At 37.7% G+C, this 15,757-nt stretch overlaps 1 protein-coding gene across 4 annotated transcripts; it reads right to left on the bottom strand.

Moving 5' to 3' along the window:
- Positions 1–54: 54 nt before the first annotated feature.
- On the bottom strand, positions 55–15,170 carry LOC140802498 (DNA mismatch repair protein MSH5). Of its 4 annotated transcripts, XM_073158021.1 has the most exons (24): positions 15,083–15,170; positions 14,486–14,517; positions 14,206–14,300; positions 13,925–14,005; positions 13,782–13,851; positions 9,913–9,976; positions 8,642–8,796; positions 8,035–8,136; positions 7,938–7,965; positions 7,845–7,876; positions 7,704–7,761; positions 7,547–7,633; positions 6,940–6,996; positions 4,866–4,967; positions 4,716–4,760; positions 3,658–3,735; positions 3,209–3,259; positions 3,047–3,128; positions 2,671–2,744; positions 2,513–2,609; positions 806–902; positions 586–675; positions 366–430; positions 55–292 (listed from the first exon to the last, which is right to left on the bottom strand). In XM_073158021.1, the coding sequence occupies exons 1-24, from the start codon at positions 15,119–15,121 to the stop codon at positions 120–122; spliced, it is 1,854 nt and encodes a 617-aa protein (XP_073014122.1). In that variant the 5' UTR covers positions 15,122–15,170; the 3' UTR covers positions 55–119. The 4 variants fall into 4 exon arrangements, 3 of the variants coding, with proteins under 3 accessions (XP_073014122.1, XP_073014123.1, XP_073014124.1); XM_073158022.1 differs by lacking the exon at positions 4,716–4,760; XR_012111666.1 differs by lacking the exon at positions 806–902 and having other exon boundaries at positions 231–292.
- Between the last annotated feature and the right edge of the window lie 587 nt (positions 15,171–15,757).

The raw sequence follows: 15,757 nt of genomic DNA, 5'->3' as shown, positions 1-15,757 counted from the left end.
TCTTTTAGCAGTGAAGAGAATCTTGATCCACTTTTTAGATGGAAGTTCCCTACTCAAGGCACTCATGATACACAATTGTGGACAAATTTTGTGATGGACCGCATGCAATGACTAGTGATTCAAGAATATGGACGTGTATCCTGGTTTATTTGGAATTGATATGAAAATGTGCTGAAGATGAGAACAACAGTAATGGCACATATGAATGTGATGTAAGGGGACAAAATAATCACCTGCTTAACATAAATGCTTTTCCCTGAGTAGTTAGGGCCAGTTATGATGTTTATTCTTCCTGAGAAAAATGCATCAACCATCTTTGGTTATTATCATATTTATTGCATCAATTAATTCACATCACTTCTTACCTTTGTTCGTGACTTTTGTATCATTTGGAACAAAAGTATCAACTGTCATTTCCTGCAAAACATGTCTGTATTGCGAATTGTTAAAAAGGTAATCAAACGGCCGTAAAAAAATTCCCAGCTAATACTACAAAAACAAAGATCTATGACCTAAAATTAAAGGTCAAAGCAGCAGGACTGCAACTTTCTGTCAGCACGAAACTAGGAAATAAAGAAGACAAACCTGCCATTTTCTATATCAAGCAATGTATCCTCAGTCAAGATGGGCCTCACATAATTGTTCTGACCAGCAACCAGTGCCAATGACAAAAAGCTAAGGAAATTAGAAAAAGAATAACATATCAAGTTTAGAGTTTAGACACAATAGCAGGAAAGAAAATAAAACGTAATGTATCAGAAAAATCGGAAACCAACATATATACATTATATAACACCAATCATACCAATCAAGTTCTGCTGCAAAGTTAACTGCCCTGACAAGGTGCGGTACAAAATGAAGTATACGAGACACTAAGTCCCTAATAATTGCTCTCTCCATGTCTGCACCAACAAAAACATTTCAATGAATAATGATGCATGCTAAATGGCTTAAGTGATTAGTTGAAGGATCATTATGGCTGCTCAGAAGAGAAACGAGCCAAAAACGAGCAAAGGTCAACTTGTTCGAGGTCCACTGATACTGCTCGATCAATTGCTCGCTCCTTCGTGTTATACATGTACAAATACAAGTTGCTAAAAAGCTCGGTCACTGTGCATGAGGCTCCTGCCTGTAAAGATGTGTGCAGTCTAACCTCATTTACGAGGAGCTGTTTTCCAAGTCTTGAACCTATGACCTCTTAGCTGCAAGAGCAAGCCTTTCCAATACACTAAATGACATGCTCCTCCTATGTCCTCAGACAATAAATTTTAATGTAACAGTTGGAACGCCCCCTAGATAGTAAGTTAGTAACCACTCTTGTTATATTGAGATCTAACATCTAGATCTTGAGATAGCAGTTCAGTTTTTAAATTTTGTAGCTATGATACTGCGAAATTGTTGATCATCTCGGCCATTGGGCCTAAAAGAAATGCACTGTGGATAGAATAAAAAAATTGGGCCAAACCTGAGCGTAAAAGCAAGTTGAGCTCAGATGTGTAAGTAGACAATAAAGCTTAGAGATGAGATGACCTCTAAAGGAGCACAGCTAAGCTATTGACCTACATAAGCCAGGCTTGAAAGATCTTTCCAAAGCTCAAATTTAGCACAAGCTCAAGGTCTACTTCATTAACCTTAACATAAAACAGAGCTTGAGAAGCACTCTGCATGCTCACGTTCAGCTTGCTGGTTACTGATTTCATCATACTTTTGTATATGAGTTATACTTGGAAAATAGGAGCATTGAATTTTCAACATATCCAATTTCGCCATACTTTTGTATTTGAGTTATACTTATATGAACATGTAATAAATTCAACAAATTGGGAATTATTTTCTTGATGACGGAAAAATATTCTATATCACGCTATTGTTCTGTAGACACCATATCATATTGCTAAAATTAATATTATGCCTCAATATCTTTCACAAGGTCTGACATTCCTTTGGGATAGCATGACACATGCTGCGTCACTTGCCAACTGTGCCGCAAGAATAGAGGGCTCCACCACCGGCCCATCCGAGAGAGAGAGAGATTGAGAGAGAGAGAGAGAGAGAGAGAGAGAGAGAGAGAGAAGGATAGGGGGACTACTTATCGCGCCGCCCATGCCGACGAAACTCTCCTCTTCCTCATTTTTGCGGATCCTTTTAATCTCCACCCATTTCCCCATTGCCTTCTCCAATATATCACCTAGGGCATGATTGAGCAGGACAAAGAGGAGGGTACAGCGATAGTGATGAGGAGTGTCGTTGGCAATGGAGGCTATGCGGCACGATAAATAGTCGAATTTACTTACAAATAGTCTTCCTCATCTCGTATTGGTCCTTCATGAGACAAAACTTTGTGAGAATGTGGAGCTTTGGTAAGTTCAATCCATTTGGTTATTACTTATTACTATCATAGGTAGCTATAAATTTTGAAGCTGGGAAAATAGAACTTTCAAATAGAACACCAGCGAGTAGAGTACCACAAAAGAAATCAAGTTTATGTGAAGATGTAAGTAAAAGTCTATACCAAGAATTTTATGATAAATATCTCCAAGAAGGTTGTCCAATTCTCTTGTCTTAGGAGTGTGATAGAAGAACTTATTCTCATCTCCCTCTTCTGAAAACTGATTAGAGATCGTGTCATTACAATGTAACTGTGATAATCAAGGATCAACTGCTACATACCGCAAATTCAAAATCTTTAAGCTTTTCCAATGTGACATCATTTAGCTTCTCCCCGAAAATGCACGTCAAGTATCCTAAAAGCAGTGGGAAATAGGACAAAATGGAAGGTAAGAAAATGAGTTTACATTTGTTGCAATTTAGGAAAGAAAATATAGTAAAATCAATCATCACGCTTGTTGCAATTTAGGAAAGAGAATATAGTAAAATCAATCATCACATGTTCAAATGATTGACATTCAAAAGTGAGTTGGATTAATATGAACAAGTAGAAAAGTAACTGAAGTAAGATCCAACCAAATTAAATAGAATCTGCTGCATGGTATAAACTATGAATTGTTGAATTTACAAAAGCAAATCTGGCAAAAGATAGACCAACCTATTTGATGTACATAAACAATACAAGGAGCTCTTTTATTCCCACTTGGAAAAGGAAAGGAAGCATTTTCAAAAGATGACACCTAGAAGCAATCATATGATAAGAGAATATTATGAACTATAGAAATTTCCAAATCTGAGAACAAAAGAGAAATTCTGCTACCTGCTCTAGAAAATCCGGTAATCCCTCATATACCGTTCTCAGTTCATCCAACTAGAGTTAATGAAACATAAGATGAAATTAGAAATTTGTACTAAAAAAATATGATGCAGAATAAATTAGTATACTCCTAGATAAGAAGTTAGTATATGTATGGATCAACTTTATCACTATTCTACAGATCTAAAAGGGATGAACAGAATTCTTATTTCTTAAAAAGAGATTATAACTCTTTAAAGAATGATCCTTCCACCAACAAGCATATAACAATGTCAGCAATTAATACAGTGAGGCAAGTTGTTGAAGAAATGCATTTAGCACTTGAAATTTATTACTAGGACATGGAAGATTTATTGAAATAAATTGCAAATGCTGGATTACTAACAATGCATCAGTAATGCTGGAAAGAGTTTACATAGCTAAGTTGCAAAAGCATGCCATGAAATGCTGACCTCTTCACATAGCCCTTCTTTCACTAGTGTCTCATACCCTTTTTCCTTGCACCGCTGAACATCAATCACACCAACTACCTGCAAAAGTAAGCATTATTCAATAACAATAGCCTATACACCCTGACACAAAGCGATGATACCAGATGCAATATCATTATCTAGGAAGGACTAACAAAGAAGACAGTAGATTGTTTCTTTTCACAGAAGTATTAAACATGTATTCAAGAAGCATAAAAGAGTGCATAGTTATATCGAGTACTGTCTGCAAGAGTAGTATATTGAGAAGCAACATGGATAAACCTGCAGGTAACAAACAAAAGAAGGAATAACCAAGTACAATAGGAGCAATCTTGGGCCAGATTGGAATTTGCAATATAAACCCCATTTCATAACTACAAGAATTTAGTTTGAGGAAACCAAAAAAATTAAAAGGAAAGAGCAGTAAGAACAAGAAAAGATACTAGAACCTTAGTCTTTTACGGATCAATTTAAGCAAAGAAAAGAACAAGCCTTATTGTCAACACGAACATTGTATATTTGTCAAGTATTTTCCCTGTCTCCTTCAGTGAGTTGACATATTGTAAATTGTAAATAATAGTGGGATGAACGTTACAAATATGTTAAAAGCTATTATTATGAATTAAGATGAGAAAGGTCGTGCACATTTAGTCATTTAATTTGCCTAAACAAAGCCATGAATTCGTGGCCTCAGAAAAGAAAATCCGCATCATTGATATCACAATGCATGCAAGGCACATTTATACCATCTGTTGTAAAGTATTCATTATGGATGCCTACCGAGCAAGCTGGACTTGGGCTAGGTTAGGGTTCTCAAGCTGGTTGAATACTCTTGACCTAACAAAACCATATGAATCTTACATGTTTCTCTTACCCTTGTTCTCGAGGCGAATTGTATAAAACAACCTCAGCAGACATAACACAGAAGCTGCTACAATGTGAAGTGAAAAAGAAATTGCTCGTTTTATCATAAGTGCCTAATAGCACTGAAAAGAAACTTTTGAGTCTTTGAGGAAACTCAAAAAAGATTACAAGCTCACCAGATCAAGGACATACACCAATTCTGTTGTTATGGATGAACTTGCCTAAAAATTGAAGAGAATAAATCATATCCTTAGTATGTCCAGAGTAGCAGTTTTAATGATAAAATTGCTTCAGTTTCAGAGCATTTATTGATGTCATTATGATACCTTTTCAACAATGCCCAATGCCGAATATTCCAATCTTTCCTGAAGGTACTCAGATATTCCAACTTCAAAAATATTGCTTATATGCAACAAGGAACAAATGCACTGCCAAAGAAAGAAAGAGTGACAATTATGGGATAAATTTTGAAATGACAGTAAACACATGTCCAGTCATGTTTCACTTGAACTTCAGTTTTAGCCTGTAGAACAGAATGGATATGGTTAATAACATATTACTATAATGTTTTAGGTACCAAATTTTCTTTCATAAAATCTCACCACCGCTACACTGCACCTTTCCACTCATTACTTCACCACACACACCACCTAAGCTGACCAAGTACCAACTCAACTACCACTCAAACCCACTACCGAAACTTACTCAGAGATCTGCTAGGGTTTCTCTAACAGTGCCGCAACCTTGTCTTCTCTTCTTTCCTCTTCCTCCAACCCCTAGTAGTAGGTTTGGAGGGGGCGAGAGGCTCTCCCACCATGATTTTCTTGTTAGTTTTGCTTATTTTTTTCTCCTCTCTTCTCTCTCATTTAGACGTGATCTTCGAGCGGACCGAGCCAATCAGGCTGGCCACTGTGTTCACCAGCCCGCCCACGAGTGGGTCGAGCCAGGCCGAGTTCGGATCGGGCTAGAATAATCTAACCTGTTACCACCCGTCAGCTTGTGATAAAGTAGGCTGGCTGGGTCGGGCTCCACCTTAGTATCAAGAGAGGATTTGGGAGATCTAGGGCATCCGCAAGGGGCAAAGCAGCGGCAAAGGTGCTCGGAAAGCATGTCCATGTTTAGGAGGCAGCGAGCCTCCAAGATCTAGAGGTCGAGGTCGCCGTGAAGTAGCACCTCCTTGACTGGTGACCCAGATTAGGACGAAGCCATGGTTGCTGCCTAGTGGGCCGGTGGCTGGTGAGCAGTGCACAGCACCTCCTTCATCAAGGGGCCTCCATGTGGGGGCCTCCTTCACCTCCTTCATCGAGGGGTCTCCATGCGGTGGGCCGGTGGCTGCTTGGCTGGTGAATTATTAGAGTCATATTTTATTTATTTATTTGGATATATGGTGGTTTTGTATAATAAATAAGGCCTAGGCCCCTCTTTCATAAATAAGGCTAAGTCACCAAAATCTTCTATTCTCCTCTTTTCTCGCTCAACCCATTCTAGGGTTAAGGCTCATATTGTTCAATACCAAAATACTATTATAAATTGTGGCGCATGTTTTATCTTTTCACCTTTTCCATTAACAACATCAAAGGGGCCAGAGATTTCTAATAGTTTAGGGGGATCTATGTGTACCAAGAAAGTTCAAGAGGTATATATGAAAATGAGTAATAGTTCAAGGGGTCCAAATAGAATTATCCCTATTTGTAATTACTTGGTTGGACTAGAGTATAGTTGGAACTATAAACAAGGTGCTAGCCAAACTGACTCTCGAATCCTGATACATTTTAGGAGGCCAAAAGTAAAAACTTGGAGGTAATATTACTTACAAATTGACTCATTATATATTTTAAGAGGTCAAAATAAAAGCCTTGGAGGTAATATTACTTGCTTGATAACTTGTTCTTCCATATAGAAACAAAAATCATAAGATGATAAAAAGACAAAAGTGGCTGATGTTTTGGGTGCTTAAAATGCATTGTATGCCAGGCTATTTTTCAAGAAAATTGCTAACGTAGTCCTTCTTATTTCTTAGTTGTTATTAAATTATTAGTTTTATCTGACGTATTGAAAACAGAAACAAAATGGCATAAAGGTTTTAGGCCATATAGAGAGAACACTTATGAGAACAATTGTTCACAAATTGATTTGGTAATATATGACAATTAGTCCCAAGCAGTTTATAGTGATACATAGATTTGGGGACTACCTTCAGCAATAAAATTCAGTTTCTGAACAGAATGAAAGAAGATTACTCTATCTCTTGCATAGTGAGAATGCAAATATTAAACAAAAAGAAATAGGAAAATTTTCATTAGTTACAAACAGAGGGAATTAAAGGCAGCTTTTGGAAGGACTATTTTCATTGCAATTAAAATAATGGAAATAGAATATAAGAGAGAATCATAGCAGTACCTTCAAGAAAGAGTTCCAATCGCTGCTTGTACAGAGGGCGCTCGGGGAATTGAATTTCTTCAGGAAACAGAAGTAAGCATATATCACTCTCAATTTCTACATGTTTTCCTCTAAGGTCAATATCTTGCTAGAAAGTGTACTTCTAACTTCTAAGTAATAATCAAGAGTAACAATTGCTACACTACTACAAAGAAGAAACAAAATTATTCTGTATAATCACATAAATGACTTTTTAGCTAAAGATACCAGTCATCAGACTAGAACACAATTGGAAGGGCATTGACCAGCAAACGACAAAGATGTCTCATATTGATGTGAATATGTATGCTGGCATAACCTTTATATACCTCCAATTGAAAGGGTGCACGGTTGTTTCAAATCAAGCTTACCAAACCCCACAAATTGGTCAGAGGACAGTCTCTAGAGACATAAACAGATTCTAAAGAATAAGAATTAATGGCCTACTTGTTTGCAGCATCTTTCTTTTGTACATAAATGTACGATATATTTTGGGGACTAGGTAAGCATATTAGTGCAAATAAGTTGGAAAAATATTATTGAAATCAGAATGTATGGATGAAATGTGACAGTAGAAAAGAGTGTGAACCTTGAGCATATGGGAAATGTCTCTTACGGACTTCAATGTCTCACGTAAAGCAGATGTTACTTCTTCGCAGCAAAGGAAAAACGATACCTTCCTCTCTTAAGAAATACAAAGAGTAAGAGCATAAATGAAACTTCCAAACAAACTTAAAGAAGGATACTGTGTCAAGGCGGTTATTTAAAGTGTCAAGATCAAGTATTGGTCTCAAGAACCATGTCCTAACATGAAAACAAAATAATTTTAACTGTATTTCACACCACCTGCTGCAGTGATGTAACTGCTATAGGATAGACAATCCTACCTCAAAAGATGCCTTCCCATTGGTGTGACGCACTGAGTAAAACATGGTTAGTGAACAGATAGGGCAAACTAAAAAGCTGGTGATTTCTCATACCTTATTGAACATTCCAAAAACAGAAAACCTGTGTGAAATACGTAGCAAAGATAAGCATAGATTAACTGCTTATGGGCATTAAATTAGACAAAATTACCCTTCCTTGGCTTTTCCAATTCCCATGTGACTTGGGTGCTTGTCTACTTGAAAAATCTGTAGTGCTTCGTGAGCAGCTGCATCAAGTTTCAGAAACTTGTCTCTGTGCCTAAATGTAAGGACTACAAAACATGCATCTCTTTACCAGAAAAGATATAACAGATTCAGCACAAAGAATGGGAGCATAAATATACATAATTGTCTAGGTATGTCAAATGAATCTACCCATCCCAAGCAGGTCAAAGTAAGCTTGATATTTGGCTTGATCAAGCTCAATTCAAAACAAATAAATGGAAATCAATCTTTAATAATTGGTCTGGAATTAAATTAAAACCTTACTTGAGCACCACAGCTCAGTAAGGCCCAGAATATTTAAGCATGTATGAATATTCGTTTACTACATTTTCACAATATTGAAGCTTGAATCATGTCTGAATTAGTATGACTCTTTGAGCTTAATCCAAGATCAGGTTGGTTAAGGCTATTAAGTAGCTTGAGGGCTCAATCTCGACTTACTTCCAAAATAGTTTCGGCTCAATAAGCATTGCTTGAATCTAAACAAAATCAGGGCACAAATAATCCCAGCTACATATAAAGAGAAAGGATAAAGTGAGATTTGCATCACGCAGTCAATTGCTATTGATGTGTTTCCACATTCCTTCTTTTCAAATGTATCAACAAGCCTCTCGCTCTCTAGTATAGCAAGAAGACCTCCACCAGCACGAACTTGGACATCACTTGCAAGATCTATCATAGAATTAAGCTGCAAATAAAGAGCATATGGTATTCCCAGCAAGTTACAGAGCCAATATAGTCAGATTAGAATGCAATATAATTAATAGCTAGGACTAATCCATCCAACTAAGAAGATTCATCACATGATGTATCCTGTATAGAGGTATGTTGTGATTGGATCAGGATACTATCAGAATATCAGTCCCAAGAAACAGATCTGATGAAATATACCATCTGACGGATGAGGGATTTGCATTTCATCCCACCACTCCAGCAATAACAAGTACTGGTTTTCAGTGTTATGAGATGTATTCTCTAAAGTCCAAACTATAACCAATGATCTCATCCTGTCAGCTGAAGAGTTTGATCTAATATTTAGAAACATATTGGCAGAGAAAAAAGATAGTTTATGCCTTTAGTCTCTAAACTAATAAAATATATACTATACCGGCCACAAATAGTGCACTTCATGTTTGAGCAACTTCTGTTTCCCAGTTAGCAAGTAGTGGATCTCTTTTTATCCAAATACCACATAACTCAAAAAGACCAGCACACTCCAAAAATGACTAGAGTAGAATATTATTTTGATAAATGAGATCGGGCAGAAAACTAATAAATAAGTGAATAACAATTACCTGCCAATTTTGACATGGATATGTCAAGTAAGATAAATTACATGTACATAGTCTTACCAAACTGTGCAGTTTCATTACAACACACGACCACACTCCTAGGAATATGCCATAGTGCTCCTCCAAAAAAGAACTGCTATAAAGATGGTATTCCAACTTTATCTTTAGTTGTACAATTCAAAAGAGCAAGAATTCCGTAAAAAAATTGTCATAACCAATCAATTTTGGTCTATAACAAGTTAGTCTTTCCCGACATGAAAGAGATTCAGTATTTGCATTAATGTTTACGAAACTGAATCTAGGTCATGACTCATGAGTCATAACCTCCTTAAGAAACTATCACTACTGCAGAAAGGGCGGAAAAAAGCTAACAAAAAGAAAACCTTCTATATCAGTAAAGAGTACAGACTTGATATCAATGAAGTGAAAAGGTGCATGACTCGAAGTATATCAAAGACTGTTCATGCAGAAAGTATAATAGCACCAAAAAAAAATCTTTGCTCAATACTTACAAAACAAATTCTCTCCTTGACACTCAGCCCTTCATCCATCCCTGTTACTCTTAGATATATTAATCTGCATTGTAGAAAAAGAATATATTGTGCACAGTAATAAAATCAGTTGAGCCTTAAAAAAGTGAAATGCTAGGAAAAAAGGTAAAAAAGAGCCATGCACATTAGAGTTATTTGATTTTATTTTATTTATCTATTTAGATATATGGTGACTTTGTATAAATAGGGCTAATGCCCCTTTATCATTCAATGAGAAATACATTCACCAAAATCCTCTCTTCTCCTCTTCTCCTTTCTCTTCTCTCCAAACCTATTCTAGGTTTGGATCTTCTATTGTTACATGTTATCAGAGCCACCTGATCATTAGGGACATTTCTTAAGATTGGATATCTCCTCCAACAATCTCTTTCTATCTCGCTGCTAAAAAAAAAAAATCTCTCTTTGGATTTTTTTTTTCTTTCCTTCACCCTCTTCAAGCTCGACAATTCCGCAGTAGTCTCTCCCTCTAGCTTCGCCATCTTGTCTGCAGCAGCCACCGCCACTACAGCAGCAGCATCAACAGTCAGCGGCAGTAGTCAGCCACAGCTGTGTTTCTCCCTTGGCGCGAGCTCCTCTCCTTACCATCAGCACAGTCGCAGTCTCTTCCAGCAAGCACTGTTTTCAGCGAGCGCCCACCAAGTGTTCGAAGAAAGTTTTTTTTTCTGCACAGCAACCCATTTTTCAGCTAGTGCCTACCAAATGTTCGACGGAAGTTAACTTGTCCTCAGCTCTTTCATTCAGCAGCACTATTCAAAATTTTCGCTCACCAGGTGTTCGACAAAAGTTTAGTTGTCAAATGCAGCAGCAGCACAGTAGCAGAATTGGTTTCCAGCAATTGCCTACATAATGTTCGACGAAATGTTAGTGTGTCGAGCTCTTATTCTTTAGCAGTTCTGTTTTCAGCAATTGCTCACCAAATGTTCAACGAAAGTCCACTATGTCGAGCCCTCAAGTTTTCAACAGACTTGTCCAAATTTGACATCTATGTGTTCATACTGCTGATGGGACTCATTATCCCATCTCTCATATTAGTTACATCACCCCGACCACATATCCTACTAGTCGTCTTACTTTATTTGATGTTTGGCTTCTTCCTAATCTTACAATGAGTCTTATTTTTGTTACTCAGCTTTCTGACTCTGGTTACACTGTGTCCTTCTCTTCTACTTCATGTGTTGTGTAGGACACGTCAACAGGCCAGAGGATTGGGACCGGTAGTCGAATTCATAGTCTTAGTGTTTGTCCTGTCACTCCCCGATCTCTTTTAAATATGTGGCATCGGTGTCTAGGTCATGTATCGAGTCAACGTCTCAAGACATTATCCAAGTCTGGACCCTTAGGCAATAGTCATTTTTCTTGTTTGTCTCCTTGTACTGGCTGTAGGTTGGCAAAACATCAGGCTCTTTCTTTTCCTTAGTGAGAGTATCTCTGACACCGATTTTGTGCACTCTGACATTTGGGGTTCTGCTCCCCTTTCTTCTGGTCTTGGCTTTCTCTATTATGTATGTTTTATTAATGATTTCTCTCATTTCACCTGGATTTACCTTATGCGTCAGCGTTCTGAGGTATGTTAAATTTATCGTGATTTCTCTTCTATGGTTCGTACTCAGTTCGGTCGATCTACTAAGATTATCTGATCTGACGGTGCTCGGGAGCACCTTTCCTCTGAGTTTCGTTCTATTCATGCTTCTGCCGGCACTCTACCTCAGCAGTCGTGTCCCTATACTCCTGCTCAAAATGGTGTTGCCGAACGAAAGCATCGTCATCTTCTTGAGACCACTCGTGCTCTTCTCTTTAATGCTTTTGTTCCTCGTTCTTCTTGAGATGAGGCTCTTCTTACTGCTCTCTATCTAATCAATCAAACTCAATCTTCAGTTTTTGGTGGTGTGACTCCGTACGAGCGTCTCTATGGTACTTCACCATCTTATGGTTATCTTCGTGTCTTTGGGTGCACCTGTTTTGTTCTTATTCCTCTGGATGAACGCAATAAGTTATCCTCTCGTGCAGCTAAATGTGTCTTTCTAAGATATAGTCTTGAGCATAAAGGTTATCGTTGTTATGACACTTATACTCGTTGTTTAAGGATATCATGCTGTCACTTTTCTAGAAGAGATACTCTTTTTCACCTTCGATACTTTGGCTCTCTCAGACTTATCTTTTCTAGATCTTCCTACATCTATCCTATCTTCCGTCCCCTCAGATGTCCCTACCTCAACCCCATCATCTGCCCCCTACTTGCCTAATACTCCTCTACCCATTGACACTCCTTTACTATCACTTCCACCTACCACTCTAGACTGCTCTCTCACTGAGGTTCCAGCTCTTTCAGAAGAGTACCCCCCTCCCATGACGAACTTCCCATACTTCTACACTTGTAGGTCGCGTCCCCCTCCTATAGTTGAGCCTCCCTCTACTGGTAGTATCCCTCTGACCATCCCATCCTCTGATGTGATGGCTCGTGCACCCGCTCGTTGTTATCCAAAGCGTGAGCATTGCCCTCACGATTGGTATGGTTTTCTGATATCTTTTGCATTTTGAGTATTTAGTTAGCAAACTTTCAGTTTATGATCCACCTTGAGTTTGAGGGGGCGTATTAGAGTTATTTAATTTGATTTTATTTATCTATTTAGATATATTGTGACTTTGTATAAATAGGGCTAATGCCCCTTTATCATTCAATGAGAAATACATTCACCAAAATCCTCTCCTCTTCTCCTCTTCTCGTCTTCTCTTTTCTCTTCTCTCCAAACCTATTCTATGTTTGGATCTTCTATTGTTACAATCTGCATTGTAGAAAAAGAATATATTGTGCATAGTAATAAAATCAGTTGAGCCTTAAAAAGGTGAAATGCTAGGAAAAAATGTGAAAAAGAGCCATGCACATTGTTTAGCTATGCAATATCAAGTACCTATACAGTTAAGCAACAAGAGTGAGCAAAACATAGATGATGAACAAATAAATTAAGAGTTCAAGCAGTAGAGGCAATCATTCCAATATTTGTCCTTAACAAAAAAGGACAAATAAAGCATAGGTCAAAATTTAAAAAAAAAAAAAAGCTCTGGGAAAAGTTAAGCATATTCTGCAACAAGTATTAACTTTAATATGCGGTCCTACCTCAAGTATTGCAAAGGGAATATCCATGAATGTTTGGCCAGAGCTAACTTTACTTTTAAGGAGAGGCATAACCCTTCTTGACTCATGGCACCAAGTTTTGTAATCCAGGCCTATAGAGAGAACTAACTAAATTTCCAGCTAGTAGTTCACATCCATCTGTCATTATTTAAATTTATTAATGGTATCTGTTTAAAGTTATTACTGCATATCTTGAGATCTTTAGTAGATCCAATTGAAGCAACACCATCCAATTATGGGTTAATTTCATATCTGGAGAGGTATGTAATGCAATAATGTCCCTAACACAATCACTCTGAGTTCTACTATCTACAAAACCATTTTAGCATTTAATATTCACTTGCAATACCATGTGAGAGAAGAAGGGGAACCAGAAACACATTGTGCCGCACAAAATAAGGTACTAGTTGTGTCTTTGGCCCTTCATCTCTAATTAGAAATTTAGAAGCAATTAAAGCATAGTACTGTGAATCATGAATCCAATCTAACCCTGTTATCTGGGAAGGTTTTCTTCAAACATAAAACAGGACAGTTCCACCATAAACAAATAGCTACCTTTACTGTGGGTACTTGATGGTGTCAGAAACTTACATAACTCTAGTTTACTTTTTCTGTGTCTGTAGAGATCCTTTCAAGAATGAGAAAGACATTATATAATCTGCATTGTAGAAAAATAATTTTTCTACCACATACAAACCTGTGCCAAGCTTGTTCATAGCTGAATATTGAACTTCGTATGAGCTTCACCACATTAGTTTCATCTCCATCTGTTTAATTGATGAAATATTAGCAAAAAAGTATAACTAAATTCTGTAAATGACTAGGCTTTATAGGTCGAACCACTTCGTTGTAATGCAGATAAGAGTCTATCTTCGGTTTTGGTGCTTGCATATATTGCCATAGGCCTTGCTTGATATTTCACTGATTCACCCATCAAGAGAAGAAACTGTCAGCTACAAAAAGATTTTCAAAACTCTCATGTATGACACCAAACTTGCTATCAATAATAATTGACCCTATAGCGACAATAGTGAGAAGCTCAAAGATGTTGCAACAAGAGAGATAAACTTTGGGAAACTTTGAAAATGTTAAATTAAGGTCAATTATTCGAAATCACATACCAAGATCGATGAGAGGAAATTCCCCACTACCATCTTCCCAAACTTCCAAGACAAAAAGTTGACAGATACTTGAATCATAGTATGCAATACCAACTCTGGGACCACATAAAAATAGATGAATAAAATTACTTCAACTTGTTGTTCCTTTCTTCTGGCATAAATCCAGTTTGAACAGCAAAGAGGGATTCATATGTTTGAACAAGGAAATAGTAAATTGGTCATGATATATATATATATATATATATAGGAGACTAATATGTTTTCTTCTTGTTATTCTTACCTGTGTCCCTGCATTACACAAGCCATGTATACCTGAAACGAAACGAAATGAAATGATGATTAGTGAATATAAAATCAACAGAACTATTTACACCATATATTTGAGATTAGTAAACATATTGTACCATGAGTGTTGTGATTTCATGCATAAAAATTTGATCTACATGAAGGGGTTATTGTAATGACATCCAACAAAAACAATTCGTACTCGTGCAGATCTTTTATCACAACTGGGTAATGAAGATGTTGTGTAACTTATACCGAGGGAGAAATCTAGATCTATCAATATAGGAACCAAGAAATGAGATATTAGTGTTTATATGTGATTCATAAATAGGACACAATTCAGACGAAGAACTTTTTCACTTCCGGAAGCAAGATGTTGAGGGAGGATCGGTGAAAGAATGAGATAGCTAATGTAATTCTGACTGGAATATAGAAGATTGGAAAGAACCGAGAAACAATAAATTTGGTTTGGATGTGATTCAGACGAAGAAACTTTTCCACTTCCGGAAGTAAGATCTTGAGGGGACATCGGTGCAAGAACGAGATAGCTGATAGATTTCTGACCAGCTATATAAGATTGGAAGGATTTCACCTGAGATTCCACCTCCGTTTCGGCGACTTCCTCCTCCATGTCGTTCCTCCCGAGATCGGCGAGAGAGAGAGAGAGAGCAAGCAGAGAGAGAGCGGGAAGAGCTGAGACGAGGACGAGAGTATCAAAGCCCTTTTTATAGTGTATCTTTCGCACGTGTGGGCGGAGGCTAGAATGTTCGCTGCAAAATTCCAAGCGTGCCCTTGTATACCATGGACCTTTGGCCCATTTAGGCCCTTGTATTGGATTCTCGCGTCCCAAATTCCCAACGTGCCCTTGGATACTATGAGCCTTAGGCCCATACAGGCCCAGGCAAATACCCTACTATTATCGTGCAATGTCCTTTCTTAACACATAAGCCATAATAACTAGCTGGAAGCCATAATAACTGGGTACGTGGGTTAGTCCTTTGGGACTAACTAAGTTAGTTTGTGGTCAAGAGCACCTTAGCAATCCTGATAAAAAAAAAGAGGCAAGCTATGTCTCTTCTTAGCAAACGTGATGTACAGTGGCATAGATTCAGGAGATGCCATTTAATAAAATGCACCGACACTGGCTTGATTGAGGAATGGGTATGGGGCCTCTGGCTTAGTTGGGCGTCTTCTGTTTTCCACATGGAAATGTATCGAGATTTGGCTTCCCTGCTGGATGTGCTTCCAGCTATTAGGTTGCATCTGG

Source organism: Typha latifolia, unplaced genomic scaffold (genome assembly GCF_019914945.1).
Source record: "Typha latifolia isolate L0001 unplaced genomic scaffold, TyphaL0001v2 contig_23, whole genome shotgun sequence".
Lineage (NCBI taxonomy): Eukaryota > Viridiplantae > Streptophyta > Magnoliopsida > Poales > Typhaceae > Typha > Typha latifolia.
Note: the sequence above shows the minus strand (reverse complement) of the source record. Positions and strands in the feature narration are given on the sequence as shown.

Bases quoted from the DNA above. Each gene is read 5' to 3' on its own strand.
- LOC140802498 (XM_073158021.1), bottom strand. From the start codon at position 15,121: ATGGAGGAGGAAGTCGCCGAAACGGAGGTGGAATCTCAG. The intron at 7,877-7,937 runs GTATGAGAAATC...TGTTTTACTCAG, and splicing joins TTTTTGGAATGTTCAATAAG to TGCGTCACACCAATGGGAAG. The intron at 2,610-2,670 runs GTATGTAGCAGT...ATCTCTAATCAG, and splicing joins TTAAAGATTTTGAATTTGCG to TTTTCAGAAGAGGGAGATGA.